At 41.5% G+C, this 26,286-nt stretch overlaps 2 protein-coding genes across 7 annotated transcripts in view; both read left to right on the plus strand.

Annotated features, from left to right (window-relative positions):
* The window catches only part of LOC129855781 (tripartite motif-containing protein 2), a 69,483-nt gene extending 46,431 nt beyond the window's left edge, over window positions 1–23,052 (plus strand). For 5 of the 6 annotated variants that reach the window (XM_055923798.1, XM_055923796.1, XM_055923795.1 and 2 more), the window contains exons 5-12: window positions 1,088–1,268; window positions 3,273–3,996; window positions 5,347–5,450; window positions 9,984–10,151; window positions 10,725–10,905; window positions 17,932–18,002; window positions 19,906–20,046; window positions 20,363–23,052. In XM_055923798.1, coding sequence (XP_055779773.1) covers window positions 1,088–1,268; window positions 3,273–3,996; window positions 5,347–5,450; window positions 9,984–10,151; window positions 10,725–10,905; window positions 17,932–18,002; window positions 19,906–20,046; window positions 20,363–20,515 — 1,723 coding nt within the window. In that variant the 3' untranslated portion in view covers window positions 20,516–23,052. The remainder of the gene's footprint in view (window positions 1–1,087; window positions 1,269–3,272; window positions 3,997–5,346; window positions 5,451–9,983; window positions 10,152–10,724; window positions 10,906–17,931; window positions 18,003–19,905; window positions 20,047–20,362) is intronic. The other variant, XM_055923799.1, reaches the window with a different exon arrangement.
* A 1,277-nt stretch (window positions 23,053–24,329) lies between these two features.
* mnd1 (meiotic nuclear divisions 1 homolog (S. cerevisiae)) overlaps window positions 24,330–26,286 on the plus strand; it is a 28,991-nt gene continuing 27,034 nt past the window's right edge. Inside the window, exons 1-2 of the mRNA XM_055923800.1 lie at window positions 24,330–24,417; window positions 25,424–25,489. Of these exons, the coding sequence (XP_055779775.1) occupies window positions 24,415–24,417; window positions 25,424–25,489 (69 nt within the window). The 5' untranslated portion in view covers window positions 24,330–24,414. The remainder of the gene's footprint in view (window positions 24,418–25,423; window positions 25,490–26,286) is intronic.

The following is a 26,286-nucleotide window of genomic DNA, read 5'->3' on the forward strand; positions in this document are numbered from 1 at the left end:
CAGAGGTCCTCTGTGGAGATGGAAGACACTTCCAGAAGGACAACCATCTCTGCAGCACTCCACCAATCAGGCTTTTATGGTAGAGTGGCCAGACGGAAGCCACTCCTCAGTAAAAGGCACATGAATTCTCGCTTGGAGTTTGCCAAAAGGCACCTAAAGACTCTCAGACCATGAGAAACAAGATTCTCTGGTCTGATGAAACCAAGATTTAACTCTTTGGCCTGAATGCCAAACGTCACATCTGGAGGAAACCTGGCACCATCCCTACGGTGAAGCATGGTGGTGGCAGCATCATGCTGTTGGGATGTTTTTCAGCGGCAATGATTGGGAAACTAGTTAGGATCGAAGTAAAGATGAACGGAGCAAAGTACACAGAGATCCTTGATGAAAACCTGCTTCTGAGCACTCAGGACCTCAGACTGGGGTGAAGATTCATCCTCCAACAGGACAACGACCCTAAGCACAAAGCCAAGACAACGCGGAGTGGCTTCGGGACAAGTCTCTACATGTCCTTGAGTGGTCCAGCCAGAGCCCGGACTTGAACCCGATCAAACATTTCTGGAGAGACCTGGAAATAAATGTGCAGTGACACTCCCCAACCAACCTGACAGAGCTTGAGAAGATCTGCAGAGAAGAATTGTAGAAACTCACCAAATAGAGGTGTGCCAAGCTTGTAGTGTCATACCAGGAAACTCAAGGCTGTAATTGCTGCTAAAGGTGCTTCAACTAAGTACTGAGTAAAGGGTCTGAATGCTTATGTAAATGTGATATTTTTTTTTTTTTTAATGAATTAACAAACATTAACAAAAAAACAAACGTTTTGCTTTGTCATTATGGGGTATTGTGTGTAGATTGATGAGGGACAATTTTAGAATAAGCCTGTAACCTAACAACGTGGAAAAAGTCAAGTGTCTGAATTCTTTCCGAAGGCACTGTATATGTATCAGAGGCAACCTAAGCATTATCCCCGATGGCCCAGTAGTTTGAGGGACAATGCGCTCCATCCTTCAAAGTGATGTAGTCACAGTCAGCTAATTTTGACCTAAGACTGATCGCACCCACCCTCTGACTCCCTCCCTTCCTTCAGGCTGCCTGAAATCGACTCGGCCCTGCAGGTGCTGTCGGAGATCCTGCAGCAGCTGACCAATCAGAAGAGCTCCATCGAGGGGGATATCCACACCACGTTCGATGAGTTGCAGAAGACCCTGAACGTCCGCAAGAGTGTCCTGCTCATGGAGCTTGAGGTCAACTACGGCCTCAAGCAGAAGGTGAGGCCCCCAACATTTGATAAATAGGGGGAGGGGGGGGTTGAGTGGGACATTAATTAGAACCTTTTCTTGTGGGTTTCTGATTGTTTTGGCAATTTGTTTACACATTCAATATGATACAAAATTAGAGGCAGGTGGTCAATGAAGGTAAGTAGATTAATGATTAGGAGATAAAGGAAATACATTTCTAAACATGGGCATAGTTTCTAAACCAAGAATGAACAGCATTATACTCAGAATGTAAACAAGAAAAATACTGAAAGTAGATGCTTCCCAATCTGAAAATCTAGTATTTATTGAAAGCAATAGGTGGTAATTTTACAACAACTGAAACGTTTTCTGATTCCAATGTGCCTTCCTAGACACAAATCTCTATCCTAAAATATTAAATTAAACCTGTATTAATAAAGGATAAATAACATAGCAATATAAATAAAGTCCTCCGTTCGTTCTACTATCCCACACAGCAGCAGAGGCTGTTTACACTGTTTCTACTTTGCATGCCAGTGACTCAGCTGTGGATCAGGCTGTTCTCTGAGAAATTATTAAATAAAACATGGTTTGGGGAGGGCTGGAAGGGAGGAGAGACTGACTGCCAGGGCAGAGAAGCTGATGCCCCACCCAGCCCAGAGAACCAATCAACCAGGCTGGCCTAGCACCCAACGCCCTCCCCTTAGGGAGCAGAGCACCATCACATGGGAAGGATTCACCAGTAGGACCGGCTGGCTAGAGCAGACAGAGTGCTACACAAAGGAAGGGAGGACTTTAATCTTTCTGCCCTTTCCTATAGGGTGTGGACTGTGGATACTTTCTACTTTTCTATATCTAGGCTTTGGGGTTGTCGTTGTGTTTATCTAGTTGGTAATTTAGGCTTTGAAAGTGCTGTATCTTTCTAGCAAGCAAGCTAGCTGAGCTGTTCATGTTTAAAGAGAGGGTGAGTCTTGAAAGCAGAGAAGGGTTGATAAAGTGGGTAGGTACAGTGGTGTAGGTTTCCACAGTGCACTGCGCTAAGTGAGTGTGCACTGTTTCTCCCTGCCTTTGGGACATCCTCTTTCTCTATCTAGAATATCTTTGTGTTAGTCTTGCAGTTAGTCTTGTGAGTCTTATACAGTATGAAGCAAGGCTTGATATAGATAGTGGTGGAGAAAGTCGTTTTGGCTGGGGACTTTGAGAGCTCAATGGCTTCTCGTGTTGTCGAAGAGGATGAGTGTGATAGCCAGATGCAGGTGAGTGTGTGTGTGTGTGTGTGAGAGACAGTGAGACTGTGTGTGTGTGTGTGCGATGCTCAGTGTTTCAACCCAGCCCTGTAGCATTTTTGTGCTGTGGTGTTATGTTAACAAGTGATAACTTTTATAGTTAGTCGACCCTCTTCCATATGCCTATACCAGTGGATGTGTCAAAAGTCCACTTAGCTTAGTCTGCAATTCTATGTTTATTCTTGGTAATTGAAAATGTAGCTTTATTCTCAATACAGCAAATCAAATGGTATTCATGTGGCATATGGACAGCTGTCTAAAAGCAGATGTGTGTTTTCATTTGCTGTGTGTGTATGTTTTCAGTTCCCTGCTTGCAGTGTATATTTGCATGTGTCTGTGTGCACACATTTGTTAGGTGAATGTGTTTGTTGATCAGACGTTTGACAATGTTTGTGCATTTACGTTGACCCATTGTGTGTGTGTGTGTGTGTGTGTGTGTGTGTGTGTGTGTGTGTGTGTGTGTGTGTGTGTGTGTGTGTGTGTGTGTGTGTGTGTGTGTGTGTGTGTGTGTGTGTGTGTGTGTGTGTGTGTGTGTGTGTGTGTGTGCACATGCGTCCGTATGTGTACATTGACAGATTGTATACAGTGTTTGCACGTGTGTGTGTTGTCAGCCCCTCACACTGACAGATGTTTGCATGCCCACATGTGCATCTCCATTCACACCCACCTGACACCCTTCTACGCCCTCACCCCCTCTACTATCCCGCCCCCTCACTCTTTTCCCCTCTCTACATTGTGTTTCTCCCAGGTGCTCCAAGCCCAACTGGACACGTTATTCCAGGGCCAGGATGGCATCAACAGCAGCTGCAATTTCACTGAGCAGGCCCTGAGCCACGGCACCGAGGCCGAGGTCCTGCTCGTCAAGAAGCAGATGAGTGAGCGACTCAGCGAGTTGGCCAGCCAAGAGCTCCCCCTCCAGCCCGGGGAGAACGACCAGCTGGACTTCCTGGTGGAGACGGAGGGCCTCAAGAAGTCCATCCACAATCTGGGTACTATAGTTACAACGAATGCTGTGGCGTCCGAGACGGTGGCCACGGGCGAGGGCCTGCGGCAGTGCGTAGCGGGCCTGCCCACCTCTGTCACCATCACGACTAAGGACAAGGACGGTGAGCTGTGTAAGATGGGGAAAGCCAACATCACGGCGGAGATTGCCACGCCGGACGGTAGCGTGGGCGACGGCGAGATACTGGACAACAAAAACGGGACGTACGAGTATCTGTACACGGCGCCGAAAGAGGGTAGTTTGACGCTGTCGCTGCGTCTGTATGACCAGCATATTAAGGGGAGTCCCTTTAAGATTAAAGCGACAAAGTCGGCCGATGTGTCGCCCAGTACTGAGAGTGCTAAGAAGAGGTTGAAGTCGCCGGGGAGTAGCCACGTCAAGCAGAAGGCCATCAAGAGGCCAGCCAGTATGTACAGCACGGGGAAGAGGAAAGAGAACCCCATCGAAGATGACCTAATTTTCAGGATCGGTAATGGTTGCCTTATCATTGGTGTTTTAACAGATTTAAAGGGAAGGTTCAACTAACACATTTAAAGGAACCGTTCACCTAATACATATGTTGTACGGTATAGGGTATAACGATACTGGAACATAAAATGATACTGGAACATAAAAATCGGTTCGGTACTTGAATGTTGGTTACTTTCAGTACTTCTGTAAAAATGTGTTTCACGGATCAACTCTATCGCTTATATTGTGAGGTGCACACCGTGCCTGCTCCACTTACTCATTGATAGCCTGCACTGGGAGTCTGGACTGCATCATGTTAACTTCTGTGCAGAGTGGGGAGCTACCACACTTGAATAATGCGCAAACGACATGTTGAAACTGTTAATTACTGTTCGCAAAACAATGTCCATACAGGCTAGATCACTTTACAATGCAAGGAGTCTCGGTTGCGTCAAGCTTTGTAGGCTAACTTTCCTTGCTAGTTTACAGCGGAAGCAAACATCAATTTACTACCGTAGTACTTTATTTGTGATTTAATATGGAGACTGTAACGCAATATGTACTGATTTGAAAGCTGATTGTCATCAAAATCTTTATTCATTCACTTAATTGGTCTCCTGTTGAATATGCATTCACCTGTATTGTGGAATGGCCTAGGCTACGTTTACATTTGAGGAATTTATCAGATGCTCTTATCCAGAGCGACTTACAGTAGTGAGTGCATACATTTTCATACTGGTCCCACGTGGGACATCGAACCCACAACCCTGGCGTTGCATGCGCTGTACTCTACCAACTGAGCCACACGGGACCAAATTTACCCAGTTTATCAATAAAGATTTACCATTCAAATACATTATTACCATTTATGTTATGTAGTTTGATTGGTAAAAACAAAGTCAAATTGATTTTATGATTGTATAATTGATTTAGCATTTTGATGTAAAAAATAATAATTAAGTCCAAAGAGGCCAAACAATTGAACAGAGCAGTAGCTGAGTTTTTCTGTCTGGATCAAGTGCCATTCTGTGACTTTGGTGAAAATACCTTTTTTTTGCTGTGGTATCATTTTGGTGTCGATTATTGGGATGGTATCGAGTATTGTGATACTAAACCTGGTATTGGTATCAAAGTCAAAATTCTAGTACCATGACAACACTAATATGTTATGAATTACTAGTCAAAGTTTTTGTGTGGAATTGGAAAAAAGTTACTCAGAGAACTGACCAATGTAAGAATAATACAGTTCACTTAAAAAAAAAAAAATCATATGTCAAAATGTTTTCACTTTGGAAACTCTTAATCTACACTCATATGATGAATAAGCATCACGGGGGAATTTGACACTTGTTTATTTCATGCCTTCCAGGTACAAAGGGAAGAAACAAAGGGGAATTCACCAATCTACAGGGTGTGGCTGCCTCCTCAGTAGGCAAGGTGTTGATAGCAGACAGCAATAACCAGTGTGTTCAGGTAAGGGAACTGGCTGGAGAATGTCATCTCTAGCTCTATTTCATAGATCATTAATTAAACCCATGTCATTTACGCCACTCAAGACCATGACTGAATCCCAAATAGCACCCTTTTCCTTAGTGAACTATTTTTAACCAAGGCCTGTTGAGCTAATGCTCAGGCATTACTGTTAGAGGTCTCAAGGCCTCAAGGCAACGTTACCCGTCACACAAATGTAAAAACATTTGGCTTCAAAAGAGAACTAGCAGTCATATAATGGGTTGCGATAATAGATTGGGTTTACATAACCACTTTGAGAACTAGTGAAAAGTGTTAACACTGTACAGTTGGATGTCTTATATTCAGATGATACCAGTTGTTCAAGGTAGGATCAACAAGCACATTATGCTTCTACTCTTCGCCTGAGGGAGATGTCTGAGGGAATTGTGGGATGACTCATCATCGCTATTGAACATAATTAGCTTGGTGAGAACTGCACTTTGTCATCTCCATGGAGACCAACCATCAGCTGTCCATCCTCCCTTCAATGCATTTGATTTGAAAAGGGCTGAGAATATGTTCCATCAAATTGTCACGATCGTCAACGGGACTGAGAGAGGACCAAGGCGCAGCGTGTTGAAAATACATCTTCTCTTTTAAGAAGAAAAATGAAACAAAACAACAAACAGACGACCGTGAAGCTATAAATCTAGATAGTGCTGACACAACCACTACACCTAGACACAGACAATTACCCACAAAAAGCTAAAGCCTATGGTTGCCTTAAATATGGCTCCCAATCAGAGACAACAATAACCAGCTGTCTCTAATTGAGACCCAATTCAGGCAACCATAGACTTTCCTAGACACCTACACTAAACCATCTCCTCTACTAAACCCCCTAAAACATACAACACCCTAGACAATACAAAAAACACACAAACTTCCCCATGTCACACCCTGACCTAACTAAAATAATAATGAAAACAAAGATAACTAAGGCCAGGGTGTGACACAATTGAACATACAAGCACTTGTGTTTTGTGAGTTTTTTGTCGTTGTAAATTTGCGCTGTTGATCTGTGGATTTACATGGCTTGAGTACCAGATGAATAATGGAAATTGACAAACGAATAGGTTTTAATTGATTGATTTACCACAGCACACATTCATTTTTGAGTGAGCACATAATTTGTTGTTTCATGTAATAAAGGTTAGGCATGATAAAATACGTTTCTACTGTAGTTAGACTGTCACGTTCCTGACCTATTTCTGTTAGTTTGTTGCACAGGTGTCAAACTCATTCCATGGAGGGCCGAGTGTCTGCGGGTTTTCGCTCCACCCTTGTACTTGATTGATGAATTAACATCACTAATTAGTTAGGAACTCCCCACACCTGGTTGTCTAGGGCTTTATTGAAAGGAAAGACCAAAAACCTGCAGACACAAGGCCCTCCGTGGAATGAGTTTGACACCCCTGGTTTGTTGTATATGTTAGTTGGTCAGGACGTGAGTTTGGGTGGGCATTCTATGTTTTCTGTTTCTATGTTGGTTTATGGGTTGCCTGGTAATGCTCTTAATTAGAGGCAGGTGTTTGGCGTTCCTCTAATTAAGAGTCATATTTAGGTAGGTTGTTTCACAGTGTTCGTTGTGGGTGGTTGTCTCCTGTGTCTGTGTTTGTCGCACCATACGGGACTGTTCGTTTTTTTTTGTTCATCGTCATTTTTATGTGTAGGCTATTTTCCCTGTTTGTGCGTTCTTCGTGTTTATGTGAGTCCGTCGTCCAGGTCTGTCTACACCGTTTGTTGTTTTTGTTAGTTTAGTCAAGTTCGTGTTTTCGTGTTTTCTTTAATAAATCATGTCTTCAAACTCCGCTGCATTTTGGTTCAATCCCTGCTCCTCCTCTTCTGATGAAGAGGAGGAGGAAAACCGTTACATAGACTCTTTCATTCAAATATTTTATCCCATTTACAGAACCAGTCAAAAGTTTGGACACCTACTCATTCAAGGGTTTTTCTTTATTTTTACATTGTAGAATAATAGTGAAGACATCAAAACTATGAAATAACACACATGGAATCATGTAGTAACCAAAAAGTGTTTAACAAATCAAAATATATTATATATTTTTACATTCTTCAAAGTAGCCACCATTTCCCTTGATGGAAATTGTGCACACCAGCTTCATGTGGAATGCTTTTCCAACAGTCTTGAAAGAGTTCCCACATATGCTGAGCACTTGTTGGCTGCTATTCCTTTACTCTGCGGTCCAACTCATCCCAAAACATCTCAATTTGGTTGAGGTCGGGGGATTGTGGAGGCCAGGCTGTGAAAGGGCTATTTGACCAAGAAGGAGAGTGATGGAGTGCTACAGCGGTGTGTTGGGTCATTGTCCTGTTGAAAAACAAATGATACTCCCACTATGCACAAATATGCACAAATACGTCGGGACTACCGGCCGTGGTGACTCCTTGCTGTCCCCAGTCCGCCTGGCCTTGCTGCTATTCCAGTTTCAGCTGTTCTGCCTGCGGTTATGGAACCGCCACCTGTCCCAGACCTGTTGTTTTTCAACTCTTAATGATCAGCTATGAAAAGCCAACTGAAAATTATTCATGATTATTATTTGACCATGCTTGTCACTTATGAACATTTTTGAACATCTTGGTATAGTTCTGTTATAATCTCCACCCGGCACAGCCAGAAGAGGACTGGCCACCCCTCATAGCCTGGTTCCTCTCTAGGTTTCTTCCTAGGTTTTGGCCTTTCTAGGGAGTTTTTCCTAGCCACCGTGCTTCTACACCTGCATTACTAGCTGTTTGGGGTTTTAGGCTGGGTTTCTGTACAGCACTTCGAGATATTAGCTGATGTACCAAGGGCTATATAAAATAAAATTGATTGATTGATTGATGGCGTATCGCTGCAGAATGCTGTGGTAGCCATGCTGATTAAGTGTCTCTTGAATTCTAAATAAATCACAGACAGTGTCACCAGCAAAGCACCATTACACCACCTTCTCCATGATTCACGGTGAGAACCACACATGCGGAGGTCATCCATTCACTTACTCTGTGTATCACAAAGACACGGCGGTTGGAATCAAAAATCTCAAATTTGGACTCATCAGACCAAAGGACAGATTTAGACCAATCTAATGTCCATTGCTCGTGTTTCTTGGCCAAAGCCTCTTCTTCTTTTTGTTGTCCTTTGGTAGGGGTTTCTTTGCAGCATTTTGACAATGAAGTCCTGATTCACACAGTCTCCTCTGAACAGTTGATGTTGAGATGTGTATGTTACTTGAACTCTGTGAAGAATTTATTTGGACTGCAATTTCTGAGTCTGGTAACTCTAATGAACTTATCCTCTGCAGCAGAGGTAACTCTGGGTCTTCCTTTCCTGTGGCGGTCCTCATGAGAGCCAGTTTTATCTTAGCGCTTGATGGTTTTTGCGACTGCCTTTGAAGAAACTTTCAAATTTCTTTTTTTCCGCATTGACTGACCTTTATGTCTTAAAGTAATGATGGACTTTCGTTTCTCTTTGCTTATTTGAGCTTGCCATAATATGGTCTTGGTCTTTTACCAAATAGGGCTAACTTCTGCATACCTTGTCACTACACAACTGATTGTTTCAAACACATTAAGAAGGAAAGAACAAGGCACACCTGTTAATTGAAAGGCATTCCAGGTGACTACCTCATGAAGCTGGTTGAGAGAATGCCAAGAGTGTGCAAAGCTGTCATTAAGGCAAAGTGTGGCTACTTTGAAGAATCTCAAATAGAAAATATATTTTGATTTGTTAAACACTTTTTTGGTTACTACATGATTCAATATGTGTTATTTCATAGTTTTGATGTCTTCACTATTATTCTAATGTAGAAAATAGTAAAAAATAAAGAAGTAGGTGTGTCCAAACTTTTGACTGGTACTGTACATAAGTGGTAGTTAGCATCTAGCTCAGGGCTGTTCAATTCCGGACCTGGAGGGCCAAAACATTTGTTTTTTGTTTCTACCTGGTAGTTAATTGCACTCACCTGCTGTCCAAGGTCTGAATTAGTCCATGAATGGAGGAGAGGATGAAAAACAGAAGTGTTTTGCCTGTACAGAAACTGAATTTAACAGCCCTGCGTCTAGCTCATCTCTCTGAAGTCGTTCTGCCTTGAATTAGTCACAGTGGTATCTTTTGACTGTGAGTTCTCACCAGAGCTCTTTGAGGTGTGTCTGAAGAGATTGTCTGAAGAATATTCTTCTGATATAGACTGGATGAAAACAAGACTCGGTTAGGAGCTCTGACTGCTCAGATGTTTTGTATTGATTTGCTGTATATCATTGTGCTTTTGCAAATTAGAAAATATGGCAAACATACCAACTCTAACAATTCCAGTTCAATAATTTAAAAATGTAATTTATTTATCATATCAAAAGAGGATTTTCAAATGATTTCCTTAAAGGACTGAACAAAAAAGAGCCCTCACTATCCATTGATTTAAGTTTTATATTTCAAAGCATTTTGACAATCAGATGATTCAGATGAATCAGACAATCAGATGATTTCTTTTGCAGATCTTCTCTAACGACGGTCTGTTCAAGAGTCGCTTTGGGGTGCGTGGACGGTCTCCAGGGCAACTGCAGCGGCCCACAGGAGTGGCGGTCCACCCCAATGGTGACATCATCATAGCTGACTACGACAACAAGTGGGTTAGCATCTTCTCCAGCGACGGGAAGTTCAAAGTGAGTTCAAAATGTATACAATGCCGTCATTTATCCTGGAATCCACACTAAATATCGCTCTGTTCCACTTTACTGATTGATTCTGGATCTGGAACCCTCAGTCTGGATTCGGACCTGAATTTGTTGAAATCGTTTGTGCTGCTTTCTAACCACCCCAATTGTCGGCCCGAGTGCCTCTCAGTTGGAGCAGGTCCAGACTTAATCATTGAAGTGAAAATAAATTGAAATGGAGGTCTATTCAGTTTGGATTCCGGTCTGTTCCATCATGTCATCTAATAGCTGCTGTCAGAATTGCTTTATCCTAAGTGATGCTTTGCATGGCTGATGCTTACTGATAATGGATAACTCAATGTGGGTATGCTTTCTGACTTGATTAGTCTTTTTCTACCCAGCAGCACCTGAAAAATAGGTTCTCATGCTACTAAGAGACTTTGACGTTAGCCTGATTTGAAAATGTTAACCTGAAACATTAACTTGAGATAACCTGTTTGCTATTTCTTTATATAAAATACCCAACAGAAATACTGGGTTATTATCCACTGTCCTTCCTGACTGTTCCTCTATCTCCCCCAGAATAAGATTGGCTCGGGCAAGCTGATGGGCCCCAAAGGCGTGTCGGTGGACAGGAACGGCCACGTCATCATCGTGGACAACAAGGCGTGTTGCGTCTTCATCTTCCAGCCCAACGGCAAGCTGGTCACCAAGTTTGGTAACCGCGGAAACGGCGACCGGCAGTTTGCAGGTACACTCAATGGTAATGGTGTTGCACTCCCCTCTCCACTCCCTGTCTTTTGCTCCCACCACCTGCATGCGGAATGAGGACTCCCCCAGGCAAGTGACCTTTAGGATGTGACCGTGACCTTTGACCTTTTGAGCTATAACATTTTATTTGATCAAGGGGGACTTCCCGCATGCTCTTCCTAATATATCGAAGCCCATTTATTTTGTCTGTGTGTGTGTGTGTGTGTGTGTGTGTGTGTGTGTGTGTTTCCATTCAATTCAATGTTTTAATTTTCAATTAACCCAACCTTATCTTAAAGGGGCAATCAGCAGTTGCGACATCTATTTTGGGACTTAAAAATGAATGATATGTACCCATTGATTCTTAAAGAATATAACTTGTGCCTCATCAGCTTACTTCAACTGACATACCCCATCAGAACCCAAAATATAGCTTGTTTTACTACAATGTTTGTAAACAAAGTAAATGTAAACAAACACTGTACAGCCTCAAAACATGATTGAAACTATAATTTTGTATTCATTCATATCCTTGCATCCATAGCTCTGTCTTTTGAATTTGAGTGCGGTTACATTTCTCCTGCCCCATCCCCCCTCTTTTTACAGAAACAGGGGTGGGGAGTACGCTTTGTAATTGTTTCAACTGCTGATTGCTGCTTTAAAGGTATGGGTTAACCTTACCTAAACGTGACAGAGTCCATCGTGTTTTCACTTTGAAAAGAAATGCTTTGTTGACGTTGCTTTGTTTTTTTCCTTCTTCTGGAGTAATAGGCCTATATAATCACTTGGTATTCTTAATTCACATGACTAAAGTTTACATTTCTAAATATTGTCCACATGAAATCCAATAATTTGGATTTATCTGAGTGGCAGCCATGAAGTACCCAGCTGGAGCAGCAGGCTGGTAGGAGATGATCACCGGGTTAGGGTTGGTCCTCTCCTTGTTTTGGTTTGTGAGGAACTCGACACCTTGTGCTGGGCCACAAAGGACCTGGGCCACAAAGGACCTTTGCCTTGCTAGCACACATGACCACCCTCCTAAAGCATCTTACCAGTCCGTGCCCAAGTGGGGACACTTCAGGCTGAGGAGTAAGTTTCACACAGCCCTATGTGCTACATTCACCCCTCAAACTTACTCAACAGCGACCCCAGCATTGACCTGAGCGCAACTGTAGATTCGAGTCACTAGGCACCACTGTAAAGGATATTACACTGCTTGCTTAGCGAGTACCACTTCCTCCTGATTCGGCTCACACGGAGGCTCGAACCCAGGACCTCTGCCTTGCTAGCGCACGTGACAGCTCTCCTGAAGCATCTTACCAGTCTGTGCCATGTGAAAAGCTAGCTATTCCGTGGTGCAAGTGGAGCCACTTTAGGCTGAGGAGTAAGCGCTACACTGTGCTACACTAGCAGCATTCTGTATTATTTTGTTATGGCTCTTTCAGAAGTCTCCTTGGACGAAGGCATAGCCTTTAGCCATTCTCGTCACAAACCAGCTTGCTGGAGACAATGTCTCCGAAGGCTGATGGTCTTGTCCAGGTTCTTAACGAAAGTATTTCCTACCCTGCTCTTTCTCAAGGATGGGTCACGCTGAGACCACATGATCCGCATAAGTTTTACATGAATGCTTTCAAAGTCGCTCGTGTCCAGGGCACGCTCAGTATCAGCTGGGCTAAGAAAGTTGACATAAGTGCTTCTCAGTGAACGACGGGTGATTTGGTCCCTTGTAATACAAAACCGCGTCAGTCACCTAAGGATGAAGATCACCAATGTAAAGGGGAGGCCCTGGGGTTTCTGGGCCCATTGGGAGCCATGTATAACGAAGCATACATTCTTGTGTTGTCCACGTTGGTTTGCTGGCAAATCCTGCTGCTGCTGATGTAAAGTTGGGGGGGAAAAAGATATTGAAAAGTTTGTTTTGGCTGTTGATGGTTGCTCAAGATAACAATGACCGGAAAATGAAAGAATCTCAGGTTTTAGAACCCCCGGAACCCCCTCGTTTGTTATGTCATAACACAAGTCATGTTTGATACTTCAAGTCGATATTCATACTTTAAGAAATTCCCCTCGACCACGCCCACAAATTGGGGAAAAGTCTTTCCAATTGACCCCAATTGTAAAAGAGCCAACTTTGTACATTTCTTTTGTTATACTGAAATAACAAAACATGCCGAAAAGCTGCGGTGGTGTTCAATGTACCCGAGTTGCGCAGGAGTCTTAGGCACTGCATCAGAGTGCTAGAGGTGTCACTACAGACCCGAGTTCAACCCCAGGCTGTGTCACAGCCGGTCGCGACTGGGAGACCCATGAGGCGGCGCACAATTGGCCCAGCGTTGTCTGGGTTAGGGGAGGGTTTGGCCGGCTGGGATATCCTTGTCCCATTGTGCTCTAGTGACTCCTTGTGGCGGGCTGGGCACATGCATTCTGACTTTGGTTGCCAGTTGTACACTTTGTATGGCGTTTCTGACACATTGGTGTTTTCCGGGTTGAGCGAGCAGTGTGTCAAGAAGCAATGCGGCTTGGCAGGGTCTCGTTTTAGAGGATGCATGGCCCTTGACTTTCGCCTTTCCTGAGTCCATATGGGAGTTGCAGCGCTGGGACAAGACTGTAACTACCAATTTGGATATCACGAAATTGGGGAGAAAAAGGGGTAAAGAAATCTCAACCTAAGGTTTGCAATGCTCCCACATGGGGAAATGGAGCCTGTGAGAAGAGCCCTGTGGCTTCAGGGTATTCATCATGGGTAAGTGGGAAATGTGGGGACCTGGTGTCCAAGTAGACTACACGTAGTTGTGTGTGGAAAACATTTAATCACAGGTATGACATATTTAGTATAGTCCGTTTGAAACTCCACTCTCTACTTGTAGCTGTATAGTCCGTTTGTTGTTGTTCTTGGCTAGCTTAATGTTCTGGTCGGTAGCTAGCTAGCACTCACGTGGCTGCTAGCCCCATCATGACTGAAGCCCTACAATATTACGCTTTTCTAAGTAGACAGAACACTCAGGAGCAGGCAGTGTTGAAAAGTAATCTTTAGACATACTTTTATTACATGTAGTTTTGTAATTGACTAAAACAAGCAGACAGCAAGAAAATAGCATTTGAAAAAGGTCAAGTTTTTGCTGTGAGTCAATGGGGTAACCTAGGTAACCACAGGTTGTTTTCCCCACAGGCGGCCGTGACATTCTAATACCGACTGGGACTATCAAATATAATCTATCCAATACTTTCTTTATTGCATCATAGTCAGTTAGAGTTCATGATTTACATAGTAAATGTAAATAAGCTAATGAATAAAATGTGAAAACTGTTAAAAAAACAAAAATAAAAAAAAAACACAGTAGGCCTAAGCGTACACATAATTAGAAAATGACCTGTCACAAAAACAACCATTTGTACAGCAGGACTCTCCAGTAGGGGAGAGTGGGGTAAGTTGAGACATTTTTTATATTCATCATCACTCCGTCAAGGGAAATATATTTTTCTTTCTAACAAAAATTTCTATATATATTTCAGGATGTTGTGTATCCCTGGAAATAATCAGAATTAATGTAAACATTACAGTTTTGAAAAAAAATAAAGTAGTCTAAAGTAGTCTAGTCTAAATAAAGTAGTGGCATAACTTGTTGTGCTGCGGCACAGGGTAAGTTAACCTGTCTAGGATGAGGGTGCCGCTAGCGGCACTCCCCCCCCACCCCCACTGAAAAACCAGTGCCGCGAAATTCAATATTTTTTTTTTTTTTTAAATATTTAACTTTCACACATTAAAGTCCAATACAGCTAATGAAAGACACAGATCTTGTGAATCCAGCCAACATGTCCGATTTTTAAAATGTTTTACAGGGAAGACACAATATGTAAAGATGTACATCTATTACCTAAAAACACATTAGCATAATCCACCATCTTTTATTTGTCCACCAACACCAGTAGCTATCACCAATTCGGCTAAACTAAGATATTTATAGCCCCTAACCAAGAAAAAAACTCATCAGATGACAGTCTGATAACATATTTATGGTATGGGATAGGTTTTGTTAGAAAAAAGTGCATATTTCAGGTAGATGGCATAGGTTACAATTGCACCCACCGTCACAAATGGACTAGAAAAACTACATAGAGCAACGTGTTTACCTACTTACTAATCATCAAACATTTCGTAAAAATACACAGCATACACTAATCGAAAGACACAGATCCTGTGAATACAGACAATATTTCAGATTTTCTAAGTGTCTTACAGCGAAAACACAATAAATCGTTATATTAGCATAGCACATAGCACATAGCAGCCCAGCATTGATTCTAGCCAAAGTGAGCGATAACGTCAACATCGCCAAAATATATTAATTTTTTCACTAACCTTCTCAGAATTCTTCAGATGACACTCCTGTAACATCATATTACACAATCCATATAGAGTTTGATCGAAAATGTTTATATTTAGCCACCAAAATCATGGTTAGACAATGTGAAATGTAGCCCAGCTGGTGAGAAAATGTCCGTGCGCCATATTAGACAGTGATCTACTCTTATACATAAATACTCATAAACGTGACTAAAAAATATAGGGTGGACAGGGATTGATAGACAATTTAATTCTTAATACAATCGCGGAATTACATTTTTTAAATTATCCTTACTTTTCAATACAGTTTGCGCCAAGCGAAGCTACGTCAAAAAACATGGCGTCCTAAGCCACTAACATTTTTCGACAGAAACACGATTTATCATAATAAAAATGTCCTACTTTGAGCTGTTCTTCCATCAGTATCTTGGGCAAAGGATCCTTTCTTGGGTCTAATCGTCTTTTGGTGGAAAGCTGTCCTCTTGCCATGTGGAAATGCCAACTGCGTTCGGGATGAACTGGAAGCGTGCCCAGCAATTCACAGCTTTTCAGAAATAAATGTCCCAAAATCGCACTAAACGGATATAAATTGCTATAAAACGCTTTAAATTAACTACCTTATGATGTTTTTAACTCCCATAACGAGTAGAAACATGACCAGAGTAATATTACTCCCTCCACTAATGCTTGGAACAAGTGCGGGTCGATGTCCTCCAGGCGCATTACGCAGCAAGAAAAGAGTTCCTAGCTACAGGGTTTTTTAATTTGTAGTGCCTGTGAACGCCCAATCGACCCCATTCAAATCGTCATCACGTAAAGGCATCCAGGGGAAGACGTAAGCAGTGTCCGTATACTCATAGCAATAACTGCGGCCTTTTAACTGACTCCAGATCAGGGGCCAAAATTTCTGAAATCTGACTCCATGTCAGGGAAATTGCTGTAGAATGACTTCTGTTCCACTTAGAGACAAAATTTCAACTCCTATAGAAACTATAGACTGTTTTCTTTCCAATAATAATAATAATATGCATATTGTACGATCAAGAATTTTGTGGGAAGCCGTTTCAAAAATTACACGATTAGCATAAATAGTGACAACAGCGCCCCCATCCTCAACAGTTAAGCTGCCTACAAATTTTGTGTACTGATTGAAATATGAGACCGACCGACCATGATTCAGTCTCATGTAGCAAAATTTGAAATTGTGTTTTTTACATTGGATAAAAGCAGAGACACAGAGCTACAAAATAGTATATCATACACTGTATTTGAGGAACAATGGGAAAGTCATTCTGCTTTAAAAGTTGATAAACGTGTAACCTCACTTTTGAGAAAATGGCCTTTGAATGTTTTGGTACCAACTGGAGAGCTCTTCTTTGTCTACACCCATTCACCATCGTTCACACCCTCTTAAGCTTTAGCATGACCCATCTATTTAAGGGTTGATTTGAGCATTCTGTACTAACAGCAGCAGTCAAGCACCCAAGCTAACTGGCTAACTTGATTGCTACTTCCAGATAAAAATGAGAGAACAGCTCCCTGAACATTACTCGCCCTAGCAGAGCTGGTTAGGCTAAGAAAAGCTACGTTAGACAGAATTACCTACACATACTAAGCAGCTCAAATAGATAGAAGCGTGCTATATGGCACTCGTAATATAAACATTTTATTCAGATGACATACAAGTTTGTTATTCAGGCACATAAAAGTTCACAAAAAAGGATTACATTCAAATGGATCTCCTGTGAAGTAGTGACCCGCGACATGTGCCTAGTTTCCTGAAACTGGTCACATATTACAATTACCTTTTTAAAACCATTTCTCTTTATTTCCCAAACACAAAATTCAACACAATTACGATAGCTTTTTTTGTAAAAAAAATAAATAAAATAAAAAATGGGACCTTACCACTTTTTTCCATATGGTTTCCTCCTTCACAGACTCCATGAAATGATGAATCTTCTTAAATATTTGGTCAAATTATGAATTTTCTATATGGTTTCCTAGAAACATGGGTGGCTCAACTTACCACACTCTTCCCTATAGCTTTCCATTTCAGTTAAATACATTTGTTTCATTCAAAAATTTGTTAATGATTGCATAGTTTATTATGATATTTGGTTACAGTTTAACAGAATAAAATGCATACAGTGGAATCAGTTTCTACATATGTTTTGGCATGTCTTTCATAAACATATCATATCAAATGATACATTGTTTTAAATCGAGACATGTTCAACTTTGTCAGCGGTGTCTTTAGTAGTTGTATTACATTTACATGTAGGCCATGGTACATGGCAGCTGACGTATGTACACGGCACATAAAGTGTATTAAACAAGGAAACAAAAACAGTATGTCAGGATAGGAGCTGAAGCAGTTTGTCTTGGTGGTATCAAACAATGGCTTGAGCGGTGGGGAGGCCGTTTAGCTGCGCACCTCGGCGTCCCCGACGTCCGCAGCCGTAAGTAGCGTAGCCGCTTGACTTTTGTAGCCATTCTTCCATACAAACAAGTAGCACCCACTTGGGTGATGCCCCGGCAGCTCATCACTACTCATCGGTAGTCCAGAGTAGGCTATTACAATCCTCAAGCCTCTGCCATCACCGCAAGCCATCTCCACTTTCTTCTGTTTCGTTGTTTACATTGCCATAGTACATGCATTTAACCCTGCTCCTATTTCTCTGTTTGATCCAGGTCCTCACTTTGCAGCAGTCAACCATAACAATGAGATAATTGTTACGGACTTCCATAATCATTCTGTGAAGGTAAGACCACCTCACCAATTACAAATTATTTGTATCCTTGTGAATTTTTAAAAATATTTTCCCATATAAAGGATGTGCACCTTTCTGAAAAAGGGATATAATAATAAATGATTTATTCAGCTTCTATAGCGCTTTTCATGACAAAAATGATCTTAAAGCACTTGAAAAAACGGTAAAATAGTGTGTATACTTATTACTATGATATTATTAACGGAGCACCAGTCCAGTATTGGACAACAATTGTATTCTAAGAAGACTAATGAGGCTTATATGGTTATTTTAGCAATAACTCTATAAGACTAACATTTTAACAAAAGTAATTATTGGTTTATCTGAAGGTATGAATTCTTTTGAGAATCAACTGGAGTTCTTTAACAGAATAACAAGACAAACACAATTGCTTTGAACAATCAACATTTAATAACACTAATCAACATATTTACAAACAAAATGAGAATGATCATGAAAAAGTAGGAAATAGATTGGAAGACCTCGAGATCCTGAGCATTAAATGATGTTCTACTCTGTGATCAAAGTCTGTTGTGGCTTCTTGATGGTTCAGGCCGCATAGAGGAGAACAAAGGAAGAAGATGGCTGTGTGTCCTTTCCCTGTTGAATTGGGGTTCCTCCATCAGGTTGCTCCTTTGGTCCTGAGTTGGTGTCCTTATGCTTGTTGCTCTTCTCTGTTGGCTCCTTGCTTGAGTTGCAGAGGCTGTGCTCTAATTGTCAAATCCTTCTTTTCTTGAAGACGGTTAGCTGAAGTGTACCATTCTAGCTACACTAGCTCTTTTAAGTCGTATGTTTTCTTCTGAGCCTGTTTAGTGTGCGGGCACTTCCTTCCCAATGTATTTACTGGATTATAGCTATTATTCCCTAAATATATACTTTCCCCCTAAGTTATCAGTTACCAGTTCTGGCCATGAAAGGCAAAGGTCCAGGACTTATGGTCGGCTCGCTGGAGGTTCAGAGAAAAGAGAGTAAGAGCTAGTAGACAATGGACCTGATGGGACAGCTCAGAGCTTCTGCTCTTTTCTGTCCATAATAAACAATTGGTTTATAGTCCTGCTAGGTCACGTGGTATCACCCCTGGGTGTCGAGCCATTTGTATGACCCATTGTCTAGGAAATCTAAAGTTGGTTAAGGTCAATTCAACATTATGTTCAGCATTGTTCAACATGACATTCAAACGACACATCGCTACAAACAAGAATGAAAATAAAACCGCTATAGGATATAGTAGATCTGGACTATGATTTTCAGGCAGTGTTGAACGTTTTGAGTGTTTCAAGCCTCCAACAGATGGAGCGACAGTCATGATGGAATCGCATGGCTTGAGCAGAGAAATGAGGTCAATGGGGGGAGATGAGCAGGTCCTCTGGAAACTGGCAGGCAGATCGCACAGTTCACTCTCCAATGAAGGCATCTCACTGGCGCCTTGTCCCCCCCGCCCTCCGCTTGACTGCGATTTCTCCATAGCGGTTGACTCTTAGTTTCCTCATTGGGTCATGAGACCGTAGAAATAACAATGAAAAATAGGATGGGGGTATTCAAATCTACACTAACGTTAGCTAGCTAGGATGGTGGCATCGCTAGCTAGCGATCATGAGACAGCTGGTTTGCAATGAATTAATGGGCAGGAAACAAATAGACCTAATCCAGATTTAATTTATAAACATTTGGCTATTCAAACCCCCCCCCCCCCCCCCCCCAAAAAAATATAAGATTCCAACAAAAAACATGTAGAAATTATAAAATATTTTCAAAATGTCCAGGGGCTCTCTGCCTAGGCGATCTCACAGCAACATGGCATCCACTGAACCAAATGATGATGATATGTACCTTTTTCTTTATATAAAAGGGGATTGTGTACCCTTCTGAAAAAAGGATGTGTACCTTTCTGCAGGTGTTCAACCCTGAGGGGGAGTTTCTTCTGAAGTTTGGTTCCAATGGGGAGGGGAATGGCCAGTTCAACGCCCCTACGGGGGTGGCAGTGGACGTCAACGGCAACATCATCGTGGCAGACTGGGGCAATAGCCGAATACAGGTGAGGCCAAGAGTATGGAAGTGAGACCAAGGTCAGGGAAGTGGGAGACCTTGTTTTGGTGTTAACTAAACTTTAAATTAAAACATTTTTCTTGTCCTCTAGAATGCTCTTTAAAATATAATTTTATTATCAAATCTTTTTGTTAGAAGTATTATATTTGCATCTAGAGTAGTCAGTTAGATTAGTGGTATTTCAAATGTATCTCTCTCTATCTCTCTCCCCCCTCTTTCTATCTCTCCTCTCTCTCTCTCCTCCCCCTCTTTCTCTCTCTTCCCTCTCTCTCTCTCCCCCCTCTTTCTCTCTCTCCCTCTCTCAGGTGTTTGATGGCAGTGGTTCGTTCCTCTCCTACATCAACACATCGGCAGACCCTCTCTACGGTCCCCAGGGCCTGGCCCTCACCTCCGATGGCCATGTGGTGGTGGCTGACTCTGGGAACCACTGCTTCAAAGTCTACCGTTACCTGCAGTAGCCCTCGCACACTTAGTGTACACACAAACACACACTTATGCGTACACACTCACATTCACAGATTCACACACACGGAGACTTGCACACACACACCATCCTCAGTACGGAGTAGTGGGTGGAGTTGCACTCATCCACTTCACCCACTAATTCAATCCCGCCATCCATCACTGTTCCATACAGAACCACTCTCTAACTGTTCACCCTGACGTGTGCCTCTGTAGCCTCGTTCGTGACCTCTGACCTTTAAGCTTGTCCTCCACCGACCCCCTGGACTTCATAAGAGAAACCCTGCATTTTCCCAGAAACTTATTTTCTACTGTCGGCCATGGGAAAGAGGAAGAAGGAGAATCGGTCATGTGATGTAGGTAGGAGGGACTATGATTGAGATCTCTATGGATTGGAGGATGGAGATTTATTCGACTAGTTTCTGCCCCTGCCCCTAATGTGATATACAGAAGTAGTAGGGTGAAGTTGTCCCTAGATGCTGATCTTGGCTCAGTTCTGCATTTTCCCCATCAATAGTTAAGGTTAGGATAGGTGGAGTGGAAGCTGATCCTAGATCTGAACTTAGGGGAAACTTCACCCCAGAGCTGATATACAATACATTCCTTTTTGTTTAAAGGGATTGTTGGGATGATGAAAAATGATAACTGGGTATCATGGTTAGGTTGGACCAATTCTTCCTTTCATTATTTATTATTATGACACTTGATGTAAAACTGGAAATTAATGTTTATCATGAAATGAAATTAATGTACGGAAGTTGTTGCTAATATTAGTTTGACGGTCACCAATGTGTATGGAAGTGAGATTGAAAGGAAGTAAAAATCTCAAATAAAGTGCCTGGACTTTAATCACAGACTAGCTCCAAAAATATGTCTCAATGAATTAGATTGTTTCACTTTCTTGGCATTCCCTGATTATTATTTGGCATCAACGATCACTGCAAATAATCTAAAGTAGCTTTTAGTAAAATGTTCTCAGTAAAAATAAGTTATCTACAGGTATCTCTACCCACCTCACCTGTTCAATTTCATACATAGAACCTTAAATATATCAGGGTATTTTTTAAGCATGGTATCTATTACAAGTGCATGCAACGCTGTCTGAAAACCTTCCCACAAACATTTGTGAAACATTCCCAAACATCTGCAAAACGTTTGTCAAAGATTGCAGCCATCTACAGGAAGCAATCGAAGTTTGGTATCAGATGACACATTTTGTGACATCACCCAATGGTTACATTCTGCTTAGGAGATAGTTCTTTGTATTTGTGGGAGTGCTTTTTCAATCTACACACCACCACTTGATATTTACATATATTAACAATAAGGAATTCACATACTGCTCAATGTATGATATAGTATCTTATCTCCTCTAGTCCGGTGGTTTCACACTTTGCTTCTCTTCCACAATAATAACAGACTAGGTATTGTTGCTCAATGCAAAATATTGTGTGCGTGTGTGTGTGCGTGCACGTGCTGTAAAATACAAAAAGGGACACTTCACATTAAACTCTTTATGATACTACTTATGATGGCTCAAAGCATTCTTGGATGTTAAGTTCACTTTCAATGAGTCCTGAAAATTAACAATGTAGTTATACATCTGTGTTATTCTTGCTACTCTGCACTGTAGGTCTTTGTAGAACTGTTAGAAACGATAACAACAATATTGAAACTGATATTACAAACCTGTCATCTCTTACCTCCCATCCTCAATTTTTCTGCCCTTTTTGTCTGTTGTCACAAACTATTGATACTACTCAGGTGTAGTATTCTGATACTGTAGCTGACACTGTCTAATAGTTGGTCTAAAAAAACATTAAATGGCTTAACAGTCGATGTAATCTGTGTGAATAGACTGCACTCTGTTTCAAAAGGTAATTAGCCTACATCATAATAGGTTCAGCCTTCAAAAATGCTCTCCTTATCTATCTTTTTTTATGCGTCCATTTTGATTCGAAAGCACTTGACTCACATCAATTCATTACTTTCATGTACATAGTTTCAGGCACCCATTTTGTATTTGTCCTTGTTAAGTTATTTGTTGTCCTCGTCCATGTTGATACCCTGATGCCAAATGGAAGAAGTGCCCATATCCTGTATGTTTAGCTCTCAGTAATGCAGCAAGTGTGATATGCAATTTAAAACATTTTGTACAGAAAGTAAGTTTTAGTGGTAATTGCAATGACTGGGTTGTTCCATTCCACCCCCTGAATGTGTATGTAAAATTTTTGAAGATTGTGTATTGTTCCAAGTGTTATGAATGTCATGCACATGGTTAATGTCAGACACACGGACTTAGAATGTTTTTTTCCACCTCATACATTCCAACTTTACACAACACCCTGTTAAAAACTGAAGTGTTATTCCCTTTCACTGTATCAGAACATTCAAATTTAAAGTCAGATTTCCCAAAGCCCTAATATGCTTGCAGTATCTGAAAACATTTTCTCAAGTTTGACCATTCCATAATTGATGTTTATTTGCTCTTTGTGTACAGCACAGAAATAAAGTATTGCATTCCTGAAAAAAAGTGTTTTGTGAATCCACTTCAATGAATGAATAAGAAATAGCCTGTAGATGAGAAACTTCAATGAAGAAACACTTATGTTGTCAAAAAGGCATCAATAACAAAGCTATTTCTGTAGACTTTTCTTGCAGCCTCTGGTAAAATCTTCTCATTGGGGAATTGTCCATTTGGAAGAATCCTAACCTTTATTATATTCCATGTACCCATTCCTGGTACAAAGACACTTTGCTATTAGAGGATTTGCCACCCTCTTTGGGACTGTCATAACCAATGATTTATGTATATTATGACTGACAGGGGGTGCTGTTTTGACGCCACTGTTCCTCTACCTTGCCTCCCCGACAATTGTAAAACATTTAGGAAAGTATAGAAATTAATTTATTCATGTCTAAACATTTTTTTATTACAGACATCATAATGCATACTTCTAAATTATATTATGAGCACTCAACATACAAAAAAAAACAAAAAAAACATTTTCCTTAAAGTTTAATTCTTAGAAAATACGAATGTTACTGTTCACACTACAACAACAAAATACTTCAACACATCAGAGGAAGAAGTGAAGCGAGAGGTTTTCCTTTCGCCAAAATCGGTCAAATAAATCCAATGCGTTTCCATGGGCTCATTTTGGACCTAAACTTGTCGCCTGCCTTTCAGCCATTGAGGTGGCACATTGTTAGGGGCGGAGACATGAGCATCATCATTATATACAAATATTTTAAACATTTTGTCCTTGAAAGATTTATTGAGGACTGCTTCTTCTGGGGAGTGCCAATATGGCCAATACATCCATCAGCAATCCAGGGTTTATATACATCATTGGAAGTGGTGAAGTGCAGGGTGACCCAAACTTGGTCCTGGTGCACGTTTTGGTTTTTACCCTAGCACAACACTAGTTGATTCAAATAATCAAAGCTTGATGATGAGTTGGTTATTTGAACCAGCTGTGTAGTGCAATGGCAAAAAACTAAATGTTCACGGGGAGCAGGACAGAGCATGGGAAACACTGGGTAGTGGAGGGTAAAAGCAGTTTACTCACCTTTTTTTGCCTAACAGTTCACCCACCTTTTGCAGAAAAATGCATTGAAAGTATAGGGAACGTTACTTTTTCCACCGCGACCTGCAATCAGAGTTTACTCGCCACATTTTTTACATCACTACATCACTGATCATAACCATCGTAGACCGTACTGTGTAGGACTGTAGCTCTCCTAAACAGACAACAGATGGCGCCAGGGTATGAGAGGCGAGTTTAATACCCCGCCCTCCCTTCCCTTGTTGACAACCCTTGAACTACCGCGGGAAACTCATTGCTTGCACTGAAGGATAAGCGCGGTCCGTGTAGGTTATTTACATTGCATAATGGTAAGTTAGTTATACCCTTTTACAGTCAACACCCTTGCTCCATTTGAATTGCACACTGGCTAACTGGCTCAGCTAGATAGCCAATTGAAGAAGCTTTGGCTGAACTCTACAGTAGCTAACGTTAGTGAAGTATACTATAGCTAGTTAGCAGACTCACCTAAACCTAACTAGCATGTATGCTAGCTTGGCATGTCTCTGCTAAAAAAACTGTTGCGTCCATATGCTAGCTAGGACTATGTTACGTTATATGTGGTTGGCGTTTATTTATATTCACATGCTCCTTCGAGCTTGCCACGGCCCCTCAGCGAAAGTCTGCAAAGCTTAATTTACACTAATATATCAAGAGGCACATTTTTTATGTGCCTTTAAAGAGGGGTGCAATGTCAACCCCACCTCTGTTTTGGTAAATAGCTGAGGGATGGAGAGATGTATGTTAAAAGCCAAATGTATGTTTGATCCGAAAATGTGGTCAGAATCTTCGTATAGAAGGTATGAAAAGCTCTGTACACACATGCCGTGTGCCTCTAAACTCTTGTAACAATGTGGGTGGCTCCACATTGAATTGACATGATTGGTTAACGGTAGGTGGGGGGGGGGGAATCGAGGTCATCGAGGTCGAGTATAAACACGAACTCACTTTCTTGACAACTTCCTAAACAATATCTCTGCTCGGCTAAGCGCAAGAAGTATGAAGCCCTAAAGTCTGCAGAGGCAGCATCTCAATAAATGCTGTATAGCTAAATCGGATGCAAGGACTGACCATCCATGAGATAAAAATTATAGTTTTAACCATGTTTTGAGGCTATACAGTTTTACAATTTATATTGGGTTCTGATGGGCTATGACAGTTGAACTAAGCTCATGAGGAATTTATATGTCAAATTCTTCAAGAATCAGTGAATGACTTTCAAGAATCAATTTTGAAAGTCCAAATATGTATGTACCATTTACAGATTGCCACTTTACGACTGACTTATTTTATTTCGTCTATATTTTTGTCTTGCAGTCGAAAAAAAAAGGTCTCAGTCTTGAGGAGAAGAGGACACGCATGATGGAGATTTTCTTCGAGACAGTGAGTTAAAGGAATAGTTCACCAAAATAACATGAGTGTCCTTGCTAACCGATCCCATAACGTGAATGGGATTTGTGCCACAAATTCTTAAATGTTAGCATGTGGAAACGGTGCCAAGGAAACTAAACCAAAGCATGAATTGCTGTCATACCATAGCTTCTCCATAGACTGCCTACAGCAGTGTTTCCCAAACTCGGTGCACGTTTTGTTTTTTGTCCGAGCTCTTCACAGGTGACTCAAATAATCAACCATTCCGTCTTTGATCATTTGAATCAGTTGTTTGTGTTACGGCAAAAAAACGAAACGTTCACCCCTTGGGGTTCCGAGGACCGAGTTTGGGAAACTCTGGCCTACAGGATAAGGAAACCAATGTCATTTTGGTGAACTATCCCTTTAATAATTTGACACTTAGGTCTATTTCATAACTCACATGCAGTATCACTTCAAGCTGTGTATGGAGGTCCAAGAGTATCCATGGAGAGTAGTGTGATTGTGGGAGTTTTGAGTCAGTTGGTGAAACCGGGGGGCTGGTTTCGCGCTGCAGTTAGAAAGCTGCCGCGGATGCCAGGGTTGGCTATGACACCTGAGCTAAAGTAAACAGACCAAACACAGCACTTTGAGCGTGCCTCCATCTCCCAAACACACACACAGGCTCTCCCTCTAGAGTGAAACACCCTTGGACATGTTGGGGCAGGGAACTTGGTTTCTAAGCTGGGGTTAACCAGTAGAAGAGGTTTTCAGGACGGTACATGCTGTATAGCTGATTCAGAGTAAAGTTAGTTTGAACATGAAATTCT

This window comes from Salvelinus fontinalis, chromosome 5 (genome assembly GCF_029448725.1).
Source record: "Salvelinus fontinalis isolate EN_2023a chromosome 5, ASM2944872v1, whole genome shotgun sequence".
In the NCBI taxonomy this organism is placed as follows: Eukaryota; Metazoa; Chordata; class Actinopteri; order Salmoniformes; family Salmonidae; genus Salvelinus; species Salvelinus fontinalis.